The sequence below is a fragment of the Thamnophis elegans genome, chromosome 2 (assembly GCF_009769535.1).
Source record: "Thamnophis elegans isolate rThaEle1 chromosome 2, rThaEle1.pri, whole genome shotgun sequence".
Lineage (NCBI taxonomy): Eukaryota > Metazoa > Chordata > Lepidosauria > Squamata > Colubridae > Thamnophis > Thamnophis elegans.
The window spans coordinates 101,722,101-101,745,345 of record NC_045542.1 but is presented as its reverse complement, the minus strand read 5'-3'; the positions used below and the strand labels follow the sequence as shown (position 1 = coordinate 101,745,345).

General features: G+C 36.2%; 1 protein-coding gene across 1 annotated transcript in view; it reads right to left on the bottom strand.

Moving 5' to 3' along the window:
- The window catches only part of BSN (bassoon presynaptic cytomatrix protein), a 175,605-nt gene extending 158,470 nt beyond the window's left edge, over positions 1–17,135 (bottom strand). The window contains exons 1-2 of the mRNA XM_032239080.1: positions 17,044–17,135; positions 15,307–15,688 (exon numbers count right to left, since the gene is read on the bottom strand). Coding sequence (XP_032094971.1) covers positions 15,307–15,688; positions 17,044–17,135 — 474 coding nt within the window. The remainder of the gene's footprint in view (positions 1–15,306; positions 15,689–17,043) is intronic.
- Positions 17,136–23,245: the final 6,110 nt, after the last annotated feature.

Here is a 23,245-nt window from a genome sequence, read left to right as displayed (position 1 = left end):
TTTCTGTGAGTCAGGAAAGACATACTAGAGGCCGCACAGATTAGGAAAACAACGTGGTGGATTTGGAGGGAGTGCATGGGGGTGTAGCATGGAGCAGGAAGGGTGCACAAGGTTCCTTCCTCCTTGTCTCCTCCTCCCTCCCTTCCTTTTCCAGCATGCAGGCAAGTAGCTGCTGCTGGGTAGGGGAGGGATTGCAAGACTGGCTGGCAAACGGAAAATGAAGATCAGGTGACCAAAGCAGTAGCCCAGCAGTGTAACAGCAGTACTGAAGTAGCCACAAGTTCCCCAAATTTCATTTATTTTGGAGTCATGGGTCCTGGATTTTGGATGCATTCTGTAAATTAGTTCTTTTAAGGTACCTTAGTTCAAAAATTATTGGTCTACTGTTTCATCACGGTAAATAATTTTAGTAGTATTTAGATTATGTGCAAACATCATGAAATATAAGGGGTGTTCTCCTTATTCATTCATTTAAAAATATTAACTAACAGAGTCATTCAGTGATGCCAACTGTGGAAAATAGCTAATGTAAGAAATATAAATGATTAAACTGTCCCACCTCTGACAATTCTGACAATATCCCTTAGTCACTTGGACTAAGTGATCATGTTACATTTGATTGCCACATATAATCACATTTCAGTCACAGCGGATATTGATTTTACATAATACTAGAACAATAGTGCCTCAGAAATAGAAAGGCCATCACTATATATTTCACCCATCTGTTCTACATCAGCATTTTAATAAACTGTTTCCTTTTCCTTAGCAGTTGTTGCTTTTTTTACAAAGGGAATTTTTCACTAGTAGGGCTTTGTATTTATTTCATGTAACTATACTTTTATAATATCTATTCAATTTCAATGTATTTTTAAATTGTATTTCAATTTATTTTTCTCGGATATTTGGCCTAAGCACTGAACTCAACAGATCTTAATGTATAGCAGGCATATATAATATTTTACTATACAGGGCCATCAACAGTTTATCAAGGCACTACTGAAGACTATTATTTCAGGCATTAATGGTTCATTTCTTTAGGCAATTATCAAAGAAGCATTCATCTTAAATATATTCATTCATCTTAAATATTTTCAGTGACTTCCAGAGATCAGTGTCAACTACAATAGAAGAGCATTAGCAAATTGGATAATAAATTAGATTAGAAATAATAAGAGTTTAAAAAGGCACTCAGTCAACTGTTAAACACACACATATGTATGTTTGTGTTATGTATATATCCAGTGGGGAAATCCTGCCGGTTTAACAACCAGTTCAGTGATCATGTGCTTCGCGCACCCTCCACACATGCCCAAGCCTGACAAGTGCTCCACGCTCATCACCAGTTTTAATAAAACTTACCTTCCACGTTACTTCTGGGGAGTAACACAATTGAGGTGCGGCAATCCGCTCAGCCGTGCGAATCAGCTGAGAGGATATAGGTAAGTAAAGCTCACAGGCGGGTGGGTGGGCCAACCTGATCATCAGAGAGAACTGGTTCACTCCCCAGCTTATCATTGGAGCTATGGTTCACCTGAACTGGTCTGAATTGGCTGAATCCCACCCCTGTATATATCCAGCAAATCTGTTTTTGTCCCAATACTTCAGTGGTGGGATATGACCGATACGCCCCAGTACGGGCATACCGGTGCCTGCTGGGAGCACCAGATACCGTTCTGGTACAGTTCTCCAGAGGGCCCACCCGTCCTCCTTACCTGTATTTGATCTGTTTGGGGCTTCTGCGCATGCACACGGAGCTTGGGCACCTGCGCAATGCTATGCCGAACAGCTGGAGCATCGCAGAGCATCGTGGGCAGTAAGTACGTATGTGCGTGCCGCACGCATTTATGTGGTGGACGGCCGGCCCTGTTGCACTGTACTGGTGCACCGGGATCTGGAACCCACCACTGCAATACTTTTACTTGTATTAGAACTAAATACATTCTTCTTCACAAATAGTCTTCTTGCAAATACATTTCTGTATATAATATAAATCTCAAAATATTTTAAGCAGAAGAAGAGTTAGGCCTGGCTAGATTTTGTTTCAATCAAGGAAAAGCTATTAACCTCTGTCCCAGCTGCCTGTATAGGCCTTCTCTGAAAGTAGAAAGTCTGCCATTTTTAAAATTCCCAGAAAGTTCTCTATGTCCTTACTGCCTGTGCCTTTTTCAAGGGTTAGAGTCCAACAACTCTGCAGTGGAAATATGGCATATTCTCATTAAGTGCCCCTTTTTTCCCGGGGCACACCCAGAAATTCAATCATTTGCAAAAGGCCGGATAAAGCAGAAACAAAGCCTTCTTCTGCATTTTTACACACTATTCCTATACTACTATATTTCCTTTAGAATTACTTCTCTCAGGTGGTATCTTCGAAAAACCTTGATGTTTTCTCTAAAGTTAAATCATGTAAAAATGACAGAAACGTCTACTTTTTCAGGAAAAGGTTTCAACTATTTCCTCGGAAATGACTATTAAATGGGGGGCGGGGGGAGCTTTGCTGCTGATTCTCGAAACTATGACTGATGCAAGCAGGGTCTGCAGAACTCTGATAAGAACATTAGAGGTGTCTGAACAATCAAGACTTTACAGATAGATTTCCTGTTGTTGTTGTTGTTGGTGTGTGTGTGTGTGTGTGTGCGTGCGCGCGCTTTCAAACAGAATACTATTAATCATTTCCAAAACAAGTGAAAAAATTCTCAATATCAGAACAGGGTAATATTAGTTTTTACTGCCATAATGATCTGCATATCTTGCTATGTATTTACACAGATTTGGCTGACAAAAAATGCCACATTATTTGTAGAGCTAGGTATGACTTCTCCAAATCTATGTGCTGGATGCATCATTCCTGTCGGCCAAGTAGTTTCTTCTGTAGTGCAGAATAGAGGTCCTCTCATTCCCTTCTCTATTTTGATTCTATTACGGGCATAAAAGGATTAAACATGCTACTGTCCATGCTGACTATGCACAGGATTGTTTCCAGTGGTTGTGGAACATTCTGCATTTTTTTAAATATATAGGTATAAAAATGTCAATTTTTGTTATTATATCCTCTGCTCTTTTAACTGGGGCTGGTTGTTTGTATCTCTCTTCCCCAGCTTTTGCCTAACTTTTATTCCATTTTGCCAGCTAACACTTGCGGATCTTTAAAGTGCTTGCTGATGTCTAATAAACAAAAATATAGTCCTCAACTTAACAACAGTTCGTTTAGTCACCTTTCAAAGTTACAACAGCACTGAAAAAAATGGTTTATGAATGTTTTTGACACTTACGACCATTGCAGCAGTTTCATGGTCACGTGAGCAAAATTTGGATGCTTGGCAACTGGTTCATATTTATGACAGTTGCAGTGTCCCAGAGTCATGTGGTCTCCGTTTGCAACCTTCTGACAAGCAAAATCAATGGGGAAACTAGATTCACTTAACAACTGTGTTACTAATTTAACAGCTGCAGTGATTCACTTAACAACTGTGGCAAGAAAGGTCATAAAATGGGGCAAAATTCACTTAACAACTCGCTTAGAACAGAAACAGAACAACTCGCTTAGAACAGAAATTTTGGACTAATTGTGGCCATAGGTCAAAGGACTACTTGAATTTTTTTCAAGTTGTACTAAATAGTGGGCTCTGATCTGGCCATAGGCACTGACTGGATTGTGTTGGGTGTAAACTAAACTGAAAATGACCCACAGTCATATTCCAACACATTGCAGGTAAATTTATTTAACACTTTATACATTTTTAAAATTCTGGTTGCTTAAAATAGCCTTTCTGTGACCTCAGATGACACAACAATTATAAAGGTACCATTGGGAATGGAAATGTAAGATGAACTAACCATGCACCATTGCAGCAGAAAAATACTGGAGCTAAAACTTCATTCCTGGCAACTTTTCAAGATGAGGTTCTTAGAAATGCAAAGTATTTTTTGGTTTATTTTTTGAAAGTACAAGCACAGTGGTCCCATGCTTTTGCTTCTTTTTATTAGCCTCCCAATGTAATAATTGGACAAGAGGAAAGGTTTCTTCACTCTACCTGCTTAGGGCCTAAAATACATGTTCTATACAGTATTATAGTTCTATACCTATACAGTATTAACACTGGTCCCCAATTAAAGTTAATCAGGGGAGAGCATTTTAAAGCTAGAGAGCTGCCATGAGGGAACACAGAGAAGGTTACCTGATCATTATTTTAAAGGCCAAAGCAGTAACGTGTGCAAATAGATGTTCCAACTGGTGATTCCTATGCGTATGAGGCTGTTTACACTTCCATCTTAAATTCCTTTCCTATGAATTATCCACCCAGAACTGACATTGTCAATGAGCAATATGCCATAGTCCCTGGATAGTTGTCCCAATAGGTGCCAGATGTTGCTCACATTTTAATTGCCTCTAATGTGTCATTTTGCTGTCTGGTCACTGAGATGAGAGAGAGATCTTCTTAGACAGCTTTAGAGTCAATTTGAATTTTCACTAAATAGAATAATTACATATAATCTGCAATCTTGAGAGCCAGTTTAGTGTAGTGTTGTGGTTAAAGAGTTGGCCTAGAAACCAGTGGCTGGGAATACTAGTCTCACTTCAGGTATGAAAAACTAGCTGTGGGTTAGAGTTAGGGTTAAGGTTACTCCCTCACCTCATAGGAGTATTGCTGTGGGCAAAATAGGAAGAGGAAGTACCATTGATAAGTTTGCAACCTTGAGTTATATATGAAAGAAGGCAGAATAAAAATCTTTCAAAAACTCTTTATAATTCTAATCTGTTTCATGCTTATCTTGGATTGCAGGTTATTTACAAAAAGATTCAATAGTACTATCTATAACCCATTGTTACATGGGTTCTATCTGTTGCTTTTTAATAACTTACTAATAAAACTGGATTTCATGGTCTTGCTCTGAGTCTCTGAAATTGAAATAATATTTGCCCAACTAAAATATCCCTTTTAATGAACAAGTTTGTCCTTGTGGCTGTACAATCATTCATGAATAGTTCTGCCCTTGTGACTGTACAACCACTGAAATAGTTTTATACCTTATCCTATGTGTTTATAGTTATATGTGCATGAACTTCATTTTATCTTTTTTGCTGCCTTTCCCTGGATGTTTAAATGATTTCTATGTTTCTTACCTTTCATCCGATAAGTAGCTTTGTATTAGTGGTAAGGTAGCTAGATTCTCTGTGCCTGCAATAAATCCTCACAAAAGATTATTACGGATTTTCCTGTTATCTGAAAGTAAGTTATATACTCTCTGTCTGCACTTCATGCATTTATACACTAGGAATTATGTTGCTGCTCTGAGACCAAAATAGTTATTTATAAATTGGTTGGGAATAGAGCCCATCATAGTCTAAGAAAAGCTTCCTAGAAAAGAAGAATATTTTCTTAGTCTATGATTTTAAGATTATTTGAATTAGCAATTGTGTCAATAGTTTATTTTAAAATCCAAAATCCATGATGTTGCTTTCTCAGCAGGTTTAAAAACTCTATTTTAAATAGAGCTATATATAAATTTATTAACAATTTACATTAAAGATTTAGCCTCTAGTTTCTTTAATTCTTCTATAGAAGGATGGGATTAAACCATAATTTTGAGGGGATGGAATATTCAGTAATTATACTTTAACAAAACATTCAGTAAAGCAGTTTTGTAAGAATTTAAATCATTTAGTCTATTTGAAAATAAGCAAGCAACAGAACTTAGAAACTTTGTAATTTTAGAAATGAAATATAGAGGGGACTAAAGAGAAAGAAGGAAGGAAAAAAGTAGGGCTAAGTCTGCTTGTGTGAAATCTGCAATATGGCAAACAATGTTACAACATTTGAGACAATTCAGGATATATATTTTTTAGAAATGGAATCAGAAACTAGTTACGACATTAATGCAACAATGTTTGGTTATATGGATATAATATTTGCAATAGGTTTTAAACAAGAAATGAAAGATGTAAAAGAGAATATTTTGGAAGATCATCAAGATAAAGGGATAAATATTACCTGATACAGAAATACCGGAATATAAAGATATTTTGGACTATAAGACAGAGATGACAGTCAACATGGAATTACAATTGAGAAACCCAGAGGAATATTACTTATTTGGTGATTATTACACCCTTGGAAATTTCTGTCCAATATGAAGTTCAGATCTGATGTTGTTTCCCTCCCTCCATCCTCCCCACAGGAAAGAACATTTTTGAATAAATACAAATGATAAAGTGTTTGCAGAAATCAAAGAAATTCAAAACCCTTTCATGATGGAGAAAAAAACCCTCAAGGACTTTATGAGGATTCAGGAATAGTATTGATTACATGAACATACTGAAACCATTTTATTTCTGAGCAAATAAAAGTAAGACTAAACTTTTAATTAAAAAAAAACCTATTAAACATATAAAGTTATTTTCTGCAGCAATGTAGGATATAATCAAACTTCAGTATTCATTTGGAAATCTAGTAATGCATACCGCCCCAGCATTTTTAGCAATCTCTTAGCAGACATTTGGTAGAGAGTAGAGTTTCAGTAAATGGAGCCACTGGATTCCATACAATCATCATTAAAGAAGCTGCCTGTGGCTGCGTGTCACCTGAATCCATCTATGGATTTCAATTCTCAGGTCCTTGTAGCTGACATTAGAGCTTTGTTGATGCAAATATTAAATTCCCTATTTAATTAGAAACAACTGAGATAATTTTAAAGGTTAGTATCACAAGTGCATGCTTCAATGACCAACTAAAATCACAAGCTTGAGATCTTGGAGCATTTGTATGTTCTTGTTTAATGCTCTCTATGCTGTCCTTGGCAAAACAGCAATTGCAGAGTTGAAAACATGCTGCTTTTAATACACCCAAAATTGTCCCCCTTGCTACCTGCTGCTTTAATTAATTTTCACCCCTATGTTCACTCTCCCACAATAACACCCACAAGCCTCCTTTTTGGGGGGGAAGAAAATGGAAATGTTTCAATCTTAACAAACTATATTATTTATCATGTTTCTTAAAATGTCTCAGAACTTCAGCTTAGCCTTGTTCATTTCCTGTATCACAGGCAAAAATGTGTGGATGGCACAATCTTAAAAGGACTGTCAGTAAAGCTAATTGCTTCATTCTTTGGGAATAATATATCCAACACTTTTTCATTAGCACTTATCTCATCTTTCTACTTTGCTGTAACAGTATTTTTGTTATTTTCCCCAAATCCACATACCAGCAAAGGTGGGGGGGAGAGTGGGAAAATGATTCGCTCTGTTTGCACAAAAGGAACATTGGAGGTTTTGAACAATTTTGGAAACAATGCTCATTATATAATGATAGCTTGTTAACTTCAATTTTAAAGTTCTGAATAGTATAATGCATAATTATAATGGATCACAGAAATACGGCTGAGAACTACAATAGCATATAAAGTATGATTTGCTTTGCAGCTCTTCTTTTAAAATGCCAAAATTTAAGTGTCAGCCAATCAATAAATAAATCCCAAGTGAAAGGATTGTAAAAGTGGTATATTTAGTTCAGACAAAAGCTAGGTAATACGGCAGAGTGGGGAAAAATTGATCTGCTATAAAAAGAAAACCAGATGCAGATTTATTTCTCATGTCAGAAATCAGAACTGTCAACTAGAAAATATTGGTCTCTGGAATTCAAAGAATGAGAACAAGCGATGAAGTGAAATGGTTAGGATGAGTTTCAGAGATGTTAAACATTGATATAATCTGCCTAAAATGCAGAACACCTCAATGTGCCCTTCTGCACTATAAAGAGAAGCAAAAATTGGTGCTTCATCACCACACTATCTTGAAGCTTGATAAAACCCCTGAGAAAGAAAAGGAAAGGAAAAGAAAGGAAAAAGAAAAGAGGAAAAGAAAAGAGGAAAAGAAAAGAAAAGCTAGTGAAAGTTTGCATGGGAATGGCTTAGTTCTTCCCACTCATGTACCGTATTTTTTGCACTATAAGATGCACTGGACTCTAAGACACACATTAGCTTTAGAGGAGGAAAACAAGAAAAAAAATCTGCCTCTGCCTCCCAGGATCCATACGATATTCATCTGGCTAGCATCCTTGCAGCAAACAGCCTGGTCAACTTCAGCACATTATAACAGCCCCATCACATGGCTTCATTGCGCCCAGCACTGATCAACTGTGCTGAGCTGCTGCCACCACCAGGGAATGCTAGAGCCTTCTCTGCTGATTGGTGGTTGGATCAGTCTCCCAGAATAACACCGATCAGCTGTTTCCCGCCACCAATTGCCACCGCTGCTGATCGCCACCAATCACCACTGCCATTCGCTCTATAAGACGCATGGACATTTCCACCCATTTTTTGGAGGGGGGGAGAGTGCATTTTATAGTGCGAAAAATACGGTACCTTACATATTTAACTTTAATTATCGTTAAGAGCTATTTCTCTGAAATTTCCTCCATTTATCTTTTCACATTTCATACTATTCCCAGCAATCAGTCAAGTATATTTTTGAGTGCATTGGAGTACAAAGAAAAATGTTCAGAACTGACACCAAGTATACTCTACAATGTGTGTGTGTGTGTGCCTGTGTGTGCACATATGTGTTTCATATTTACTTTCTATTCTTTGGGATGTGCACAACATTTAAAGAAATGTGGGTTCTAGACTATAACAATAAATAAATTCTAATTATTGGAAAACATTATGCAGCAATGAGTTATACACTATATAGCATTTTGTTTCTCCTACTGGGTTGATATAGATACGATGTGGATTTACTGTTCTTGTTTAATCTGATCTACTTTAATATATGTATTTATTTTATCTGTCACATACATACAAACACATACCCACACACACATCTTCACATCCCCAAAAGTAAAACTAACCCTAAAGAAAGAGCAGAAAAGAAGTAAGAAATTAGGTATTATTTCTTATTCTTATGAATAAAGGTATGAGATAATAAAATGTAACTTACATTTAGTTTAGCCCTCCATTTCTTTCTTCCTTGCAAACGATCCTTGTTTCTATCATGTTCATGGATTGGCTTTTGTTTTTGAAAATTCTCATCCAACTAAAACTTTCATGGACTTTTAACCATCTTTTTCTTCATACATTTGCTTTCAGCTTAATTCTTATTCTCTCTGACTAAATTATATCAACATTTTTACATATGGATGATTTATTTTTGTACACCCTCCACATACATTCAGAAATCAGTAAGTGGGCAAGGGAATTGCCAAAATTGTACAGTTAGTGCTACCACATTTCCAATACTTTCAACTTATTTCTGTTTCCCTGGCACACCAAACTCTCACTTCATATAAGAAAGAGGCAGAGTCACATTCTTATACACAGCCATTTCAATTCTTTTGACAAACATTCATTCTTCACACCAGATTATGTATTGCTATCACTACATCATAATTTTCCCCCATTCATTTCCCATCTTTATTAAATATTCTACCAAGGAATGTAAATTCATCTACTTCTGCTGGTCTTTTGAATTTAAACACAATTATCTTTGTCTCCGATACATTAACTCAATTCTATAGTCGCAATTGCATTGTAAATCATTCATATTCTCAGCTAGCAGTGTGCCATTATCTGTATACAAATGATATTCATTTCTGTCCCTAATCCACTGACTGTTAACACCACCCAGAGCATTTCTTATACATTAATTCATAAATACATTAAATAGCCATAAGTACATCACACATGTTCATATTACTCCGTCTCAGTATTGAACCATTTGTTAAGCATTTTATTTATTCTCATGCATGCTTTATTTCTGTCATAAACTACTTTTCTTGCGTTTACTTTCAACTCCATATTTATGCAAAAATTCAAGCTTATCCCTTTATCATATGATTTCTCTAAATAAATGTAACTAACTAAATTTTATTTTTTTCTCACTGTCATAAATTTCTCAATTACCTGCTGAAGAGCTAAAAATCTGGTTTGCACTACTTCGTATGAGCTTCCCATAAGAATTCTGCAAAACTACTTCTCATCATACTTAATACTCTAATCTCCCTCTAGTTTTTGCACTCTTGCTATTTTCTCCTTTGTATATGGAACAATCATGGCATTCTTCCAATGTTCATAGTCAGACACACTATTCTTATATAAATTAAATAAGTCATATAGCCAATGTACAATATATTTATATTTGTGTATATCTCCCTTTATTTATCAAATTCATATTCTCACAAGAACTGACTGGGCAGCATGCAGCAAACAGTACAAAAATATAAAATAAAAAGCTTTAAAAGTCAAACACAGTCATATTATTCAATTCTTTTTTAAACAAGACATTCAATCAGCAATGGAACCATCTCAAGATTTCACCAGTCCCCTGAGATCTCTAGGTCTGATAACAACAGGCCTTAATAGACTTCTGGAAAATAAGGAGGGATGGAGCTGACTTCATTTCAGGTGGTGTAGAACTATTCCATAAGGTGAGTAGCCATGATGGGAAAGGTCTGCCTTCTCAGGTCTGCCAAGTGTAGTTCCCTGAGTGATGAGACACACTATCAACCCTGAAGCGAACCTGGCTGAGGCCATCTTTGTAGCCTCAAAGTTGCCACAAGGCAGAAGAGGGGATGGGGGGGGGGTGATAATTAACGGAGACTTTGCAATCAAAACAAAAAGTTTTCCTGTGGGAACCAAGGTCATTCTAATAGGTAGCTGGGAGAAGAGGAGTGAAGTAAGCAAGCAGCGGGCCAGCATCTCGATTGGACAATGTGACTGATGACTTGGGGGAAGGGAAAAAACTTTCATTGTTTTAATTAGGTGAAAACCACGGGAATTTTCAGAGTCGGTTTTCATCGATTGTGCCAATATGATGTATCCAATAAATTTGTTCTTTGAGGAATCTACCTGCCCCAGAGTTCTCCTTTCAATGGGTGCATTACTTGGAACGCTGACACCCACAACATGTCTCTCTTGCCAGGTCTGATTTTGGATGAGGAATGAAGGGCTTTAAAGTTCAAAACCAGCACCTTGAATTGGACCTGGAAGCAGAGTGGCAACAGATGGAATTCACAGAGCAGAAGCATAAGATATGCTGTTCTACAAGCATACATAATTGCTCACACCACATCGTTCTGCATTTTGCACTGGTTGAAGCTTCCAAACACTCTTCAAGGGCAGCCCCATGCAGAGCATATTACAGTAATCCAATTGGATTACACTATCTACACTTGAAGCCTTATCTTTTTTCAATATTCAACATATGATTTCTTTCTCATCGTTATTCTTCTTGGACACTTAACTTGTACAATATTCATTTCTATTTCACACTTCTGTTTCTATGCACATTCCCCAAACTTTCCTTTTGGCATTCCCCCATTTCAGTTTCATCACTTTTATTTTCAATCCCATCCACTTTGCTAAGGACTCCTTATTTAGCCCTCTTTACCCATTTTCTATCTTCAAATAGTCCCATATAGGACCTGTACTCTCACTATTTTAATCATTCTATTCTCATTATACTTTTGCTTCTTTAGTTTTCTTCCATGTATCTTTCATTATATTTGATTTTATTATATACCATGTTTAAATAAATTAAGTAATGTTCTCTTTCAAATTTGGTATTATCTATTGAACAAAGGCCTTTCCTTTTTGTTCTGTCCTGTGATTATATCTCAGATTGAGTTGTCACTCACTAAGCAGGATAATGGCAATTATTCTCTTTAAGCAGAGAGGTTAGTTTACGTCTTAAATAAGAAGGAATAAAGGTGGCATGGTTAAAAAATGATGCCATAAAACTTTCAAAAGTATATTCAACATAGGTTCAGAATGAATGGTAATCTAATTCATTACTATTCAAATGCAGAGCAATTGAACAAATAAATGTTTCCTTTCATGCAATATAAATTAATTTGGGTGGAATAAAGACTTTGAAGCCTGCTCTGATTTTACTTATTTAAATTTATTTATTTAGATTTTCCCTCTGAATTTATTTTTTTATAAATAACTCAAGGCAATTAACATGAACAGTATTTTTCCTCCTCCCATTTCCCCCAACAACAATTCTGTGAGATAAGCTGGGCTGAGAGTGAGTGAACCAAAGTCATCCAGCCATTTTTCATATCTAAGGCAGGAATGGAACTCACACTGTCCTGATTTCTAGCCTGGTGCCTTAGCTACTAGACCAAACTGCCTATATGTACATTACATTATGAATAAATACTACCAGCATAGCAGGTAATGAAGAATATTCAAGTCTTGCATGATGTTCTCAAACATCATGATTCTCATGCATCTAAGAACTATTTGGCTAAAAGCATACTTAAAACTGACATTGGTGGAACTCTTTAAATAAACTTATATTACTTTCTTAAATGAATAAATGTTTGCCATCTTATATTTTGGACATTTAAAAGTGTAATGAATCAAGTTCGGAAAGAATTTTTTAGTCAATCAGCTGAGGAAGTAGAATCCAATTCTCAATTCATAATATGTCATAAAAGTTTGTCTTATAAAAATCCAGGCTCCTTACTCTCACAGATAAGAGAGATAAAGTTTTCTTATTTAGGAAAACTATTTCTGGCACTTTTCATATTTATTTGTCTTGGCCCCTATCTGTGTGGCCATTTAACATAAATTTTACAAATAAGATATTACAATAAAAATAAAGAAATTCACAGGATGCTTGATTACTATTCTTTATAATAACATGATAATGAGTAATCATATAATTATTTGTTTTGTATTATTTATATCATTGTTTATATCTTTATAAAGATTGAAGATAGGAGGTAGATATTAAGCAGCTCTTATGGTTTTGCGTAATTCAGTCAAAATATATTGATGACAATTTGAACTTAGAACTTTTTATTCTCAATCTTTTAATGCTCTTCAATAATATTCAAGAAATTCTGTTTTCATTCTCTAAATGGAATTCACTGGAAAATATAAACATTAATGCAAATGTGCATTTAACACAACAGTGCATCATTCAAGCAGAATTGCTATAGATATTACAGCATTGAAATAAATGGAAGTTGAATTGTAATTGTGGTTAGAGGGTTGCATCTTTATTTGCATATAAATAATTTTGACCTGAACAAGGACATAAAGTAAATACATAAAATAATTAATCCCATTTTAATTACAAATTAAAGACTGCTAGATAAAAGATGATGTATTCAAACATGTTTCATTGTTTCAGGGTGGCACAATTGTCCTACTATTATATACAATTTTGTAGAACTAAGGCAGCCCTTCCCAGCCTGGTATGCTTCAGATATGTTGAATTACAATTCCCCTAGCCAAAATATTTTGTTACTAGATCCCTGATACATAGATACACTATGTGTTCATAGTGAAGAACACAACATGGTGGCACAATATACTGCTCCAGTTAGTATCTTTCAAATGACATCCATGTTCATCCTACTGCATCCATTCTCATCATTCTGGGGATATCTAGAGCCGCTTAATAGTTGGATGTATAGGCTTTCCATGATGTCAAATCTATATAGAACTTGAGATTTGCATGATAGCAGTTCAGACATTTATTGTTATTGTTTAATAATAATCTTAGGGCAATCAAGTCTGAGACTGTGACAAGAAAAGAAATATTTTAATCCTTAGCTGAATGCCACATTTCTAATAAAATTTGCACTTTATCATGAAAAAAGGATATTGGCATTAAATTGGAGCAGTGATATTTCCTGAGGCTATGATCAAGGAAGGCCAAAGTATGCCACTGCCCATTCCTTTATTCTACAGTTCCACTCCTAATTGCTTCCCCTATCACAGTAGTTGCTATTAACAACAGATGCATTGAACGTAATCAAGCATTTTCACATGTTGCCTAATTTGATTATGATTATAGAACCTACATTTATTTTTCATTTAGAACGGGTAGTTGCTATGGGAGTTCACCCCCTTTGCAAATTGATATCCAACAGAAAGTAATTTTTTTTTTCATTGAAGATATTAATAGGTTAATAGATATCAATTTGGCTCTGAATAGGAAGCACATAAAATATTTTAAGAGATTCTTTTTATTTTTATTTTTTTAAAAAATCTTAGTATTTTAAAGTGCCATAGATTGCAGACTGAACACTGGGAAAGTGTGGTGTTCTTGGAGCCAAAGAGCTACCTATAAAAAGTATTTGGTGTTAATAAATGATATAATGATTTATCCTCTGGTGAAAGGTCATTTGCATTAGCACACTGAAAATACCTTTCTAACATCATTACGAAATTTGAGATCTTATTCATCACTCAGATCAATAGCTATGCAACTATACAATAAACCATAATGTCTATTTTTATTCAGCTGTGTTACCATAAATTATATTTTATTTTACTCAGAAATTTTGGGCTCAATTGTGGTCATATGTTTAGGACTACCTATATTGCATATAATTGTTCATTATATGTGTCCTTTCATTTCATGTTTTGATTCATATTATCAGCTGTGGGTTTTGACTACCATTGCAACTGGTATGCTCAATGGGAGCCAGGCGTGCACCATGGGCACACACGCTGTGCACACATGCGCACCCGCCTGCGATGCTCCAGCAGGCGCCATATGCTATGTGCACAGATGGCCCGTTTCCTTCAAATACAGGTAAGGAAACAGGCGGGTGGGCAGGCCCTCCAAAGCACTGTTCAGGTACAGTGGCTGCTGCTTCCAGCAGGCGCCAATAGGTGCGTATCGGGGCGTACCGCCTGCAACCACCACCGCATATTATCTAACCAAAAGGAAAAGAAAAGATACCTAAAAGAACTGAAGAATGCAAATCAGCCAGAGCTGTAGAAAGCTATAGAAAGCAGCTATCACAATTGGACTGATGGTACTAATAAATCAGGACAACTGTTGCTTTCATTTCTTGGGAAAGGTCATTGAAAACATCCTCTAAGAATAAAACATATGAAGCCTGAACAAAGTATAAGAATAAACATTTGCTATGAGAATCAGCACAGATTCTATGATATATATACATACAATATAACAGATGGAAATATTGTATTGGAAAGACACTGAGATTCACCTCCTATATACAATCCTTAAGAATTTCCTATTCTCCTTGATCTACTCGGCCAGCAGATGAAACACTTCTTTTTCTAGGTCTTTTTATTCTCACCTTTTGATAGATACATTGTGTGCATTTGTGATGTGTGAGTGTGTGTGTGTATTTAGTACATTTTCTAATAAAGTCAACAGAAAGCATTCTATCTTGTTATGTGGGCCCTTAACATGCTCTGACACTGCATGCAAGCCAATCTTTAATAAACTAGGCAAGCAATTTAGCAGAGCTAAAAACACTGAATAAGCTTGTTTATAGTGTTACTGCTATCCATAGAGTCATAAGGAACCATTACCTCGGTCAGATGAGGGTTGGGGTTGAATCCACATTGGTTGCAGACCTTGTTGTGACACTGTGTGCAGGTATTGAAGTTTGGCTGGTTAGGAGAGGAGGTGAGATCCGTTGTCTTGCATATAGGGCAGAGCGTGCTACTGGGAAGGGGGGCAATTTGTGGGACGGAATAAGGTGAGGTAGGCGTGCTGCCTCGCTCCGGGGAAACAGACGGTGAGCGTCCACCCACTTGGAGAGTCCTCCTGGGCCCATCAGTGTGTTGGGGAGCTTGCCCCTGGCTCCGTTTCTCTCTTGGGGTTTCACTACCAGGAGCAGCTTTTGTCAGGGATGGAGAAGGTGTCCTCTGTCCAAAGGAGGTGTCTGATTGTTCTGGTCTTCTCGGTGTGCTGAAACACATTAAAAGGCATATTGAATAAAATGGTGATAACTACACAAATTCCCACTGAAAAGATGGGGGAGGAACAAGCTAAGTAGTTTTGAAGAGTTGCAGTTAATTACTGCCAACAGATGTTCAAACACAAGGATTGCATTGTCTTATTTATTTTTAATACGTCCAATAATAGGAGTTCTTCAAAGAAGCAGCTATAGCTCCCCATACCTAGAGCATATTTAACGCCAGACTAGTTCAAACCTGACTAGTTCAAACCTTTTTCCGCAGCCTACAGCCTCAAAAACAGGGAGATTATATGTAAACTAAGAACCAACAGAAATCAGGCATCCTCTATTAACCTAAGCAAGTTCCCATTACTGGAAAAGGTTATCTGATCATTTGCAGGACCATTTCATGTCACAGCACAGTCAGTCTCGATCTAACACTCCTGATTGCAGGCTACAAAATAACTGAAGCAAGGGGAGACAATCCAATGACATTTTAAAATTACATTTTAAAAATCAGCTTCCCAAGTTTGTTTTTCTTTTTTTAAAAAAGGTCACTTTAAAAATTTAAGATCAATTCAAAAATAAATTAACAAGCTGCTGGGAACATCTCTTGTTTTTATTACTCATTTATATTATTTATTTCTTACCCAGTTCCACAAATTTCAGGCAGCTTACATTAAAAATGCTTATATATCAATCATTAGCAAATCATAAGAACAATCCATTTTTAAAAAAAACAATCTGAGCAGAGGATAGGAACCTCACATTCGCACTGCCCAGGTCTAAAATTCTACAGACTTTACAGACTCCACACCTCCAAACCTCAGAAGTAAAATATTTTTTTAAGTTCCCCCTTTTCTCAAATTAGGGACATGGTGGCTCAGTGGTTAAGAAGCTGAATTTGTCAATCAGAAAGGTTGGCAGTTTGAGTCCCTAGCACAGTCTAACAGAGTGAGCTCCTCCATTACTTGTCCCAGCTTCTGCCAATTTGAAAGCACGTAAAAAATACAAGTAGAAGAATAGGGACCACCTTTGGTGGAAGGTAACAGCATTCTGTGTGCATTCGGTGTTTAGTCATGCTGGCCACATGACCACGGAGACATCTCAGAGATGAGCATCACCTCCTAGAGTAAGGGACGACTAGCACATATATGCGAGTGGAACCTTTACTCAGCAGTTCAGCGGTTCAAATCTCACCGGCTCAGGGTTGACTCAGCCTTCCATCCTTCCGAGGTGGGTAAAATGAGGACCCGGATTGTTGTTGGGGGCAATATGCTGACTCTGTAAACCGCTTAGAGAGGGCTGAAAGCCCTATGAAGCGGTATATAAGTCTACTGTTATTGCTATTATTGCTTTACCTTACCTTCTCATATTGGTGTGGTGGTTTGAAACATTATTTTCCAGGTTGATTGCACAGAGCATACAAATTTTGTTTGGAGAAGAAATCTGGTGCATAACATAGTGTCAAGCCTGCAGGTCAAAACCCACACTTAGAATTGGCACTTGTTGCCTTCAACTTCTGAAAGTGTGTGACAGAGATGTGTTTATCATGGTTTATGATATAATTGGAAGTAGTAATGAAATATACTTTGCAATGTATGTAATGTACTCTGAGAAAATCCCAGCACGCAGGCTACCACATTCCAAATCAGCTGAAGTTCCCTGGCGGACTTCGCAGGCAGACCTAAGTTGTGGGAAAAGCCATGCCTTTAAGTCAGTCTTCATGCCGGGTGGCCACCTGGACTAGTCCCTGCAGCTGTCTTGGTAAGCCCTTATTAAAAAAAAAGTGGTTTGCCATTGCATTCTTCCTAGTGCTGAGAGAGAATGATTGGTCCAAAGTCTCTGAGTTAGCTTTGTGCCTCAGGCAGGATTAGAATACATGGTTTTCTGGTTTCCAGCTGGTGCAATAAGCACAAGAATTCAACCTCGAGGGAATAAAAGCATGGATATATTGGAATACACCTACATGCTATTATAATTCTTTCTTCCCCATTTGAAGAATATTCCTAAATATCTAAATTCCTATATGTGATAAGATCAAATATTGTCCTTTTTTAATTCAAACTCTGTGATGTTCATTAGAACGTTTTACTATTAGACTGCTGCTCATGATCTTAATAAACACATCAATCAGAAGCAGAAAATCCTATCTTGCCTTTTCGGTGCTCATCCTCTATATCCAACATGTATTTTCTGAATTCCTATGTAAATAGAGCTACATTAAAAATAATATAATAAATCAAGAACGTGTTATAAATATTTTACCACAATTAGCTTTGAACATACCTTATACAATCCCATTTTGCAAGTGAACTAGATTCCTCCTAGTTGCAATTGTGGCAATACTAGTATTCAATTCCCCAATTACCCTGATGGGATCTTAACTAGATCATATGAGTATTTCCCATATATTGCCTTTGACTGAGGGAGGCAGGACAGAAAGTGAGTTGAGTTCATGTGAATGGAACAACTCTGGTTAAAGTAAAACTTTTTATCATTTAAACACACTATGTGAACTATAAATTTATATTAACCATACTACAATAGTGATGCTTGAACCAGGTCTGATATCTGATATTCAGCCTGATGTGCTAGCCCTAATAATATTGTCAAATTGATCACACAACTGTCAAGCAATACAAAATGGTTTGCACTTCAGTTTTATTTTTGTTTAAATGCCTCAAATGTGATGAGTCCCAAAATATATGTCAGGGTGTGTAGGCATATACTCAGAGGAGCCATTCCATCTCTATCTCTCTCATCTCTGCTGCTCTAAGGCATGAAATTGATAAAGCCGTTTTGCAAAATGTATTTCATTATTTCTTCCAGTTATATCCTAAACCTAAACCATGATAAAAGGTCACACACTTTCAAAAGTGGCAGGAATTGGCCAGTGGCTTGTAGTTTCTGCCAGATGGTTTGGGTGATAAAACAGGCAAATGTGTATTACATGTTCCAAAAATATGTAGCTCCCTCACTAAGTTATGTCCAAGTAGAAAAATCAATTTATTTAGCAGATATATATCCATACCACAGGGTGAGGAATATTTTTATTTAGTTATTTAATTTTTATTCTATTTTTATTACTTTATAAGTAAGTCAAGTACCTAATACTCCTTCCTCACAACTACTCTGTGAAGTGAGTTGAGCTAAGAGTGACTGGTCCAACACTCAGCTTGCTTTCATTCCTAAGGTGGAATTAGAAATCATAGTTTCCGTATTTCTCAGAAAGCATTTTTTCCTAAGCAAGCATTATGTACACTAAACTGGCTAGGTATCAAAATATTCCTAACATTTAGGCATAGATTTGGAACAAACAAGGCCAAAAGCCTTCAGAATATTTAAAGCCCAATAAATTAAAAGACAATAAATATTTAGACTACATCAATGACACAGCTTCACACTGTTCAATTAGATTTTCTCAATATATTCCTGCTGTTTTGTTCATATAATTTCTGGTAGTTATTGGGCTTAACTGAAATAAATTCAGAATAAAAAGGAAAACAGTACCTCCATACTGAATTCTACCCCCTCTTCAGTAATATGGAAGATTACTTATTCAAGAAGAAGTTAAGAACTGTAAACTGTGCACTTCCCCATCATTTTTCAAAGCAATTAATGACAGGACAAATCTACAGTATGATATCATAAACCTACGTAGCACAAGAATTCCCATTACAAGTCCTGAGATACCTACTAGAATATCTATTTCAACATTTTTATTAATCAAAATAATGTATTAGGTTTAAGTTCATCAACTAAACACTTACTTCATTTTATTACCTTCTCTGTGGCTTTTTATTGAGCTGACTTCAAATAACTAAACATTTATACCAAAGTCACATCTAATGGCTTTTGCATTCCATTATGTTGTTTCTGTTTACACGAGTAATTGCAAGCACAATGAAACTGTTTTCCTTCATGAGAAACAGTTTTACATTGCAGGAAACAGTTGTCTATTATACATCATATGTAACATCTTTTGCACAAAACACAAAACATTAATTTTATGTGGTTGTCACCAACAGTTTTTAATTGGAAAAAATATAATTTGAAGCATTTCTCCCTTGAATCTCACATGAAGTGATAACTACATAAAATACATAATGAGCCAACCTCATTCAATAAAACTGTTCCCAGCTAAAACATTAATGCCAAGAGGCTAGAAATAGTTTATTTTTTAGACAAGCAAAGCAGTTTTATTATTATATTCTCCCAGGGATTGTGTGTTACATAATTTTTAAAATGATTTTTTTTCTTAACAGCTAAAAATGTATTCACTTCTGTGTATTTAATCATATACTGTGCAATCAAAATAGAGTTGCAAAATCAGATTCGCAGCTGAATGAACCTACAGCAGAGAAACTTTAGAAGATTTGGATCAGAGATTCTAATATCAGGAAATTTTACAACCATATACCTTCGATTGTGTATGTGAAATCTTACCAACTAAGAAATTCATAAACAGAAGAGAGTTAATCAATGGTAGACCTAGAATTTGTCATATATTCTACCAAAGCTATAGCAATTATCAATTAACTATTATCATACTATTATTTGTGAAAACTCCAGACCTTCTTAGTCCACCTTTTATTGACTTCCAACCATCATCTAAATCAGTGGCACAAAGCATTCTCTTGACAGCAATTTGCAGCAAAACATGAACTCTTCCCAAGTCATGCACACATGCACACACAAATGCAACCTGAAGAAAGTCAGGAGACCATAAAAAAGGGCAGGAAAGGACAAGACTCTGCTAAATATAATCTTCATTCCTGAAAATGAAGGGAATTGTGGGATTTAGGGTCTACCTTTGCCCATGAAATGAAAAGTATGATGACTTCCAGCAGTTCGCTCTCTTTTGAATCTGATCTACTTCGTAAGGGTACTGTTGATGGGATAATATGAAAAGAGTATCCATGTAAGCCCATTTGAACTCTTGGAGAAAACATGAGGTATACCTTTAAACAATAAATAAGTGTGTGTGTGTGTGTGTGTGTGTGTGTGTGTGTGTGTACATTTCATATATATAGTTTTGTGTGTGTGTGTGTTTGTTTGTTTATGTGTGTATATATAAAACAAATGAATAGAAATTACTGACTTTTTCATTGAAGGGCATTTATTCTCTTTGAAAGTAACAGTCACATGGTTTTTAAACCAGGTGACTTTATTTATTGCTATTACTACTTCATTTTTAATTGTCTTTCTTCAATCAGTCTCTCATCTACCCTTGTTCAAATGAAGATGTATAGACATAGCATTGCTTTTTTAATCATTTTCTCAAAAAGGGGCTGTTGCTTTCTACCACCACTGAATCAGCCACACTGATGGCAAGAGAGCTATTTTGCATCTGCTGGTCACTGGAGCTTTTAAGACTTCCTCTCTAGAAAGGAGAGGAAGAACTTCCTTTTCCTCAGTATAGCATCAAAACACACAAGCTTCTAGAGGAAAAACCATTTTGTTCTCACTTTTTCCTCTGAAAGAGCTGCTGCTCCTTAGCTCACACTGATCCTGATTTTGCAAACTGCTTGGTTACATTCAGTGGTGTGTATTTTTCATGCCCCTAGAATCGGAATATATACATGTACTGTATATGTTCAAGTTGTATTTAAATTTGAAATATTGTATATAAAAAATAAGAATCTGGAATGACAAAATGCCTGCAATGATAAATTTATATAAAAGAATATTCTCATGCAAACTACATGTCCAGATTTATATATACGAAAAACTATAAAAAGTTTATACGTATGCTTTTCAGATGTCAGCTGCTGTTAGTTCAGACCAATTTATTATTATTTTTCTTATCAAGTATACATACCATCACTACTTGTATGATACTGATTCAAAGTAGGTTTGCCAAAAACTTAACAGTAATTAAAGAGATGGACCTATACATATACTTGCAGGGTGGAAACTATTATTAAATTCAAGAGAAGCTAGCTCCTGCAGAAATATGTATAAACTGTACTTATTCTTGATTAATATTATTCCTAGCGGTATAATTAGCAATTAGTCTGTAACAGACTTTTCACAGTCCACCTTGAATATGAGCTAGAATATTTACTGCTAACTAGTTTGGATTATTTTATGCTTATATTTTCCAGTTACCCTTCAAACTACTGAATTACCCCTAATATACTACATAAAAATCATTTAAAAAGTTGATTGCTTTCCTCCAGCTTGCCAAATCACATTAAAATATAATGTAAGACTTTTTTCTCCACAAGGGTGTTGTTCAGACTTAATTATATCACATCGCCACTCTAATTCTACACATCATAAGAGGGGTACAGGAAAACTGCTTTGCTTTCCTTTGGCAGAATTCTATCGCTATATGCATTATCTTTATTTTTTTTAAATGTGCATCATGTAGAAATTGAGTAGCTTTGAATAAACCAGGCTTCTCAAAAATCTAGGTTGAATAGAAATTTGCCAATAAGCAAACTGAACAATCATTATGAGAAGAGATTCTTTATAGATTTCTTTGGAGTGAGTAAAAACTGTAGTTGAAATACAATCCAAAAGACATAGGCTGAAAAAAATTGGGATCCTCTGGGAATGCTCTAGTCTAATTTGTGTGATTCAAAATAGCAACGGTAATAGCACTTAGACTTATATACTGCTTCACAGTGCTTTGCAGTCCTCTCTAAGCAGTTTACAGAGTCAGCATATTGTCCCCAACAATTTGGCTCCTCATTTTACCAACCTCACAAGGATGGAAGGCTGAGTCAACCTCGAGCCTGGTGGGATTTGATCTGCCAAATTTCAGGCTGCCGGCAGTCAGCAGAAGTAGCCTGCAGTACTGCACTCTAACCACTGTGCCACAGTGGCTCATAAGTGGTTTTAGTAAGTACAGTTGGACAAAGGAGGTTAGCAGGGGAACTTTATTTTTCTATAGGCAGTGTTTGAAGTGTGTACAGCCTAGAAGGACAACAAAGTTATTGGTGTTCTGGTGGAAAGAAGGAAGGAAGGAAGGAAGGAAGAAAGGAAGGAAGGAAGGAAGGAAGGAAGGAAGGAAATACTTCTATGGTCTGTAGAACTCATCCATAGAGAAGAATCAAACTTTGCTTTGCCTGGGTTTAAAATTCAAAATGGAGAAGATATTCCAGCTCATCTCCCACTCCCTGCAGGAGCTTCTTTCAAGGCATTCCTACTTTCAAATCTTCCTCAGCATTATTCTGACTTTGTTCAAGTGATTATAGCGGTGTCAAACTCGCTTCACCACATCGTCGGCATGTGACGTATAGCATCTTTCCCCCCACTTTGTTAAAAAGGGGGTGGTGTGGCTAGTGCATGATGCATCTGGCCTGCAGGCCACAAGTTTGACATCCCTGGATTATAGGAACAGCTGTTCCCCCTTCTCAGCTGCTCTTTGGCAACTGCAAGCATTCTCATAACTTCATCTCTCATACTGGTTCATATATACCCTAAACCAGATTTTTTGTCTGGGAATATTAGGAGTGATTTTAAAGACAGCATTTCAGGAATTTCAAAGAGTGATCTTTCCCAAACCCCAGGTAATGTTAAAAATGGGCTCAATTTTTTTGACCTCACCTAATCAG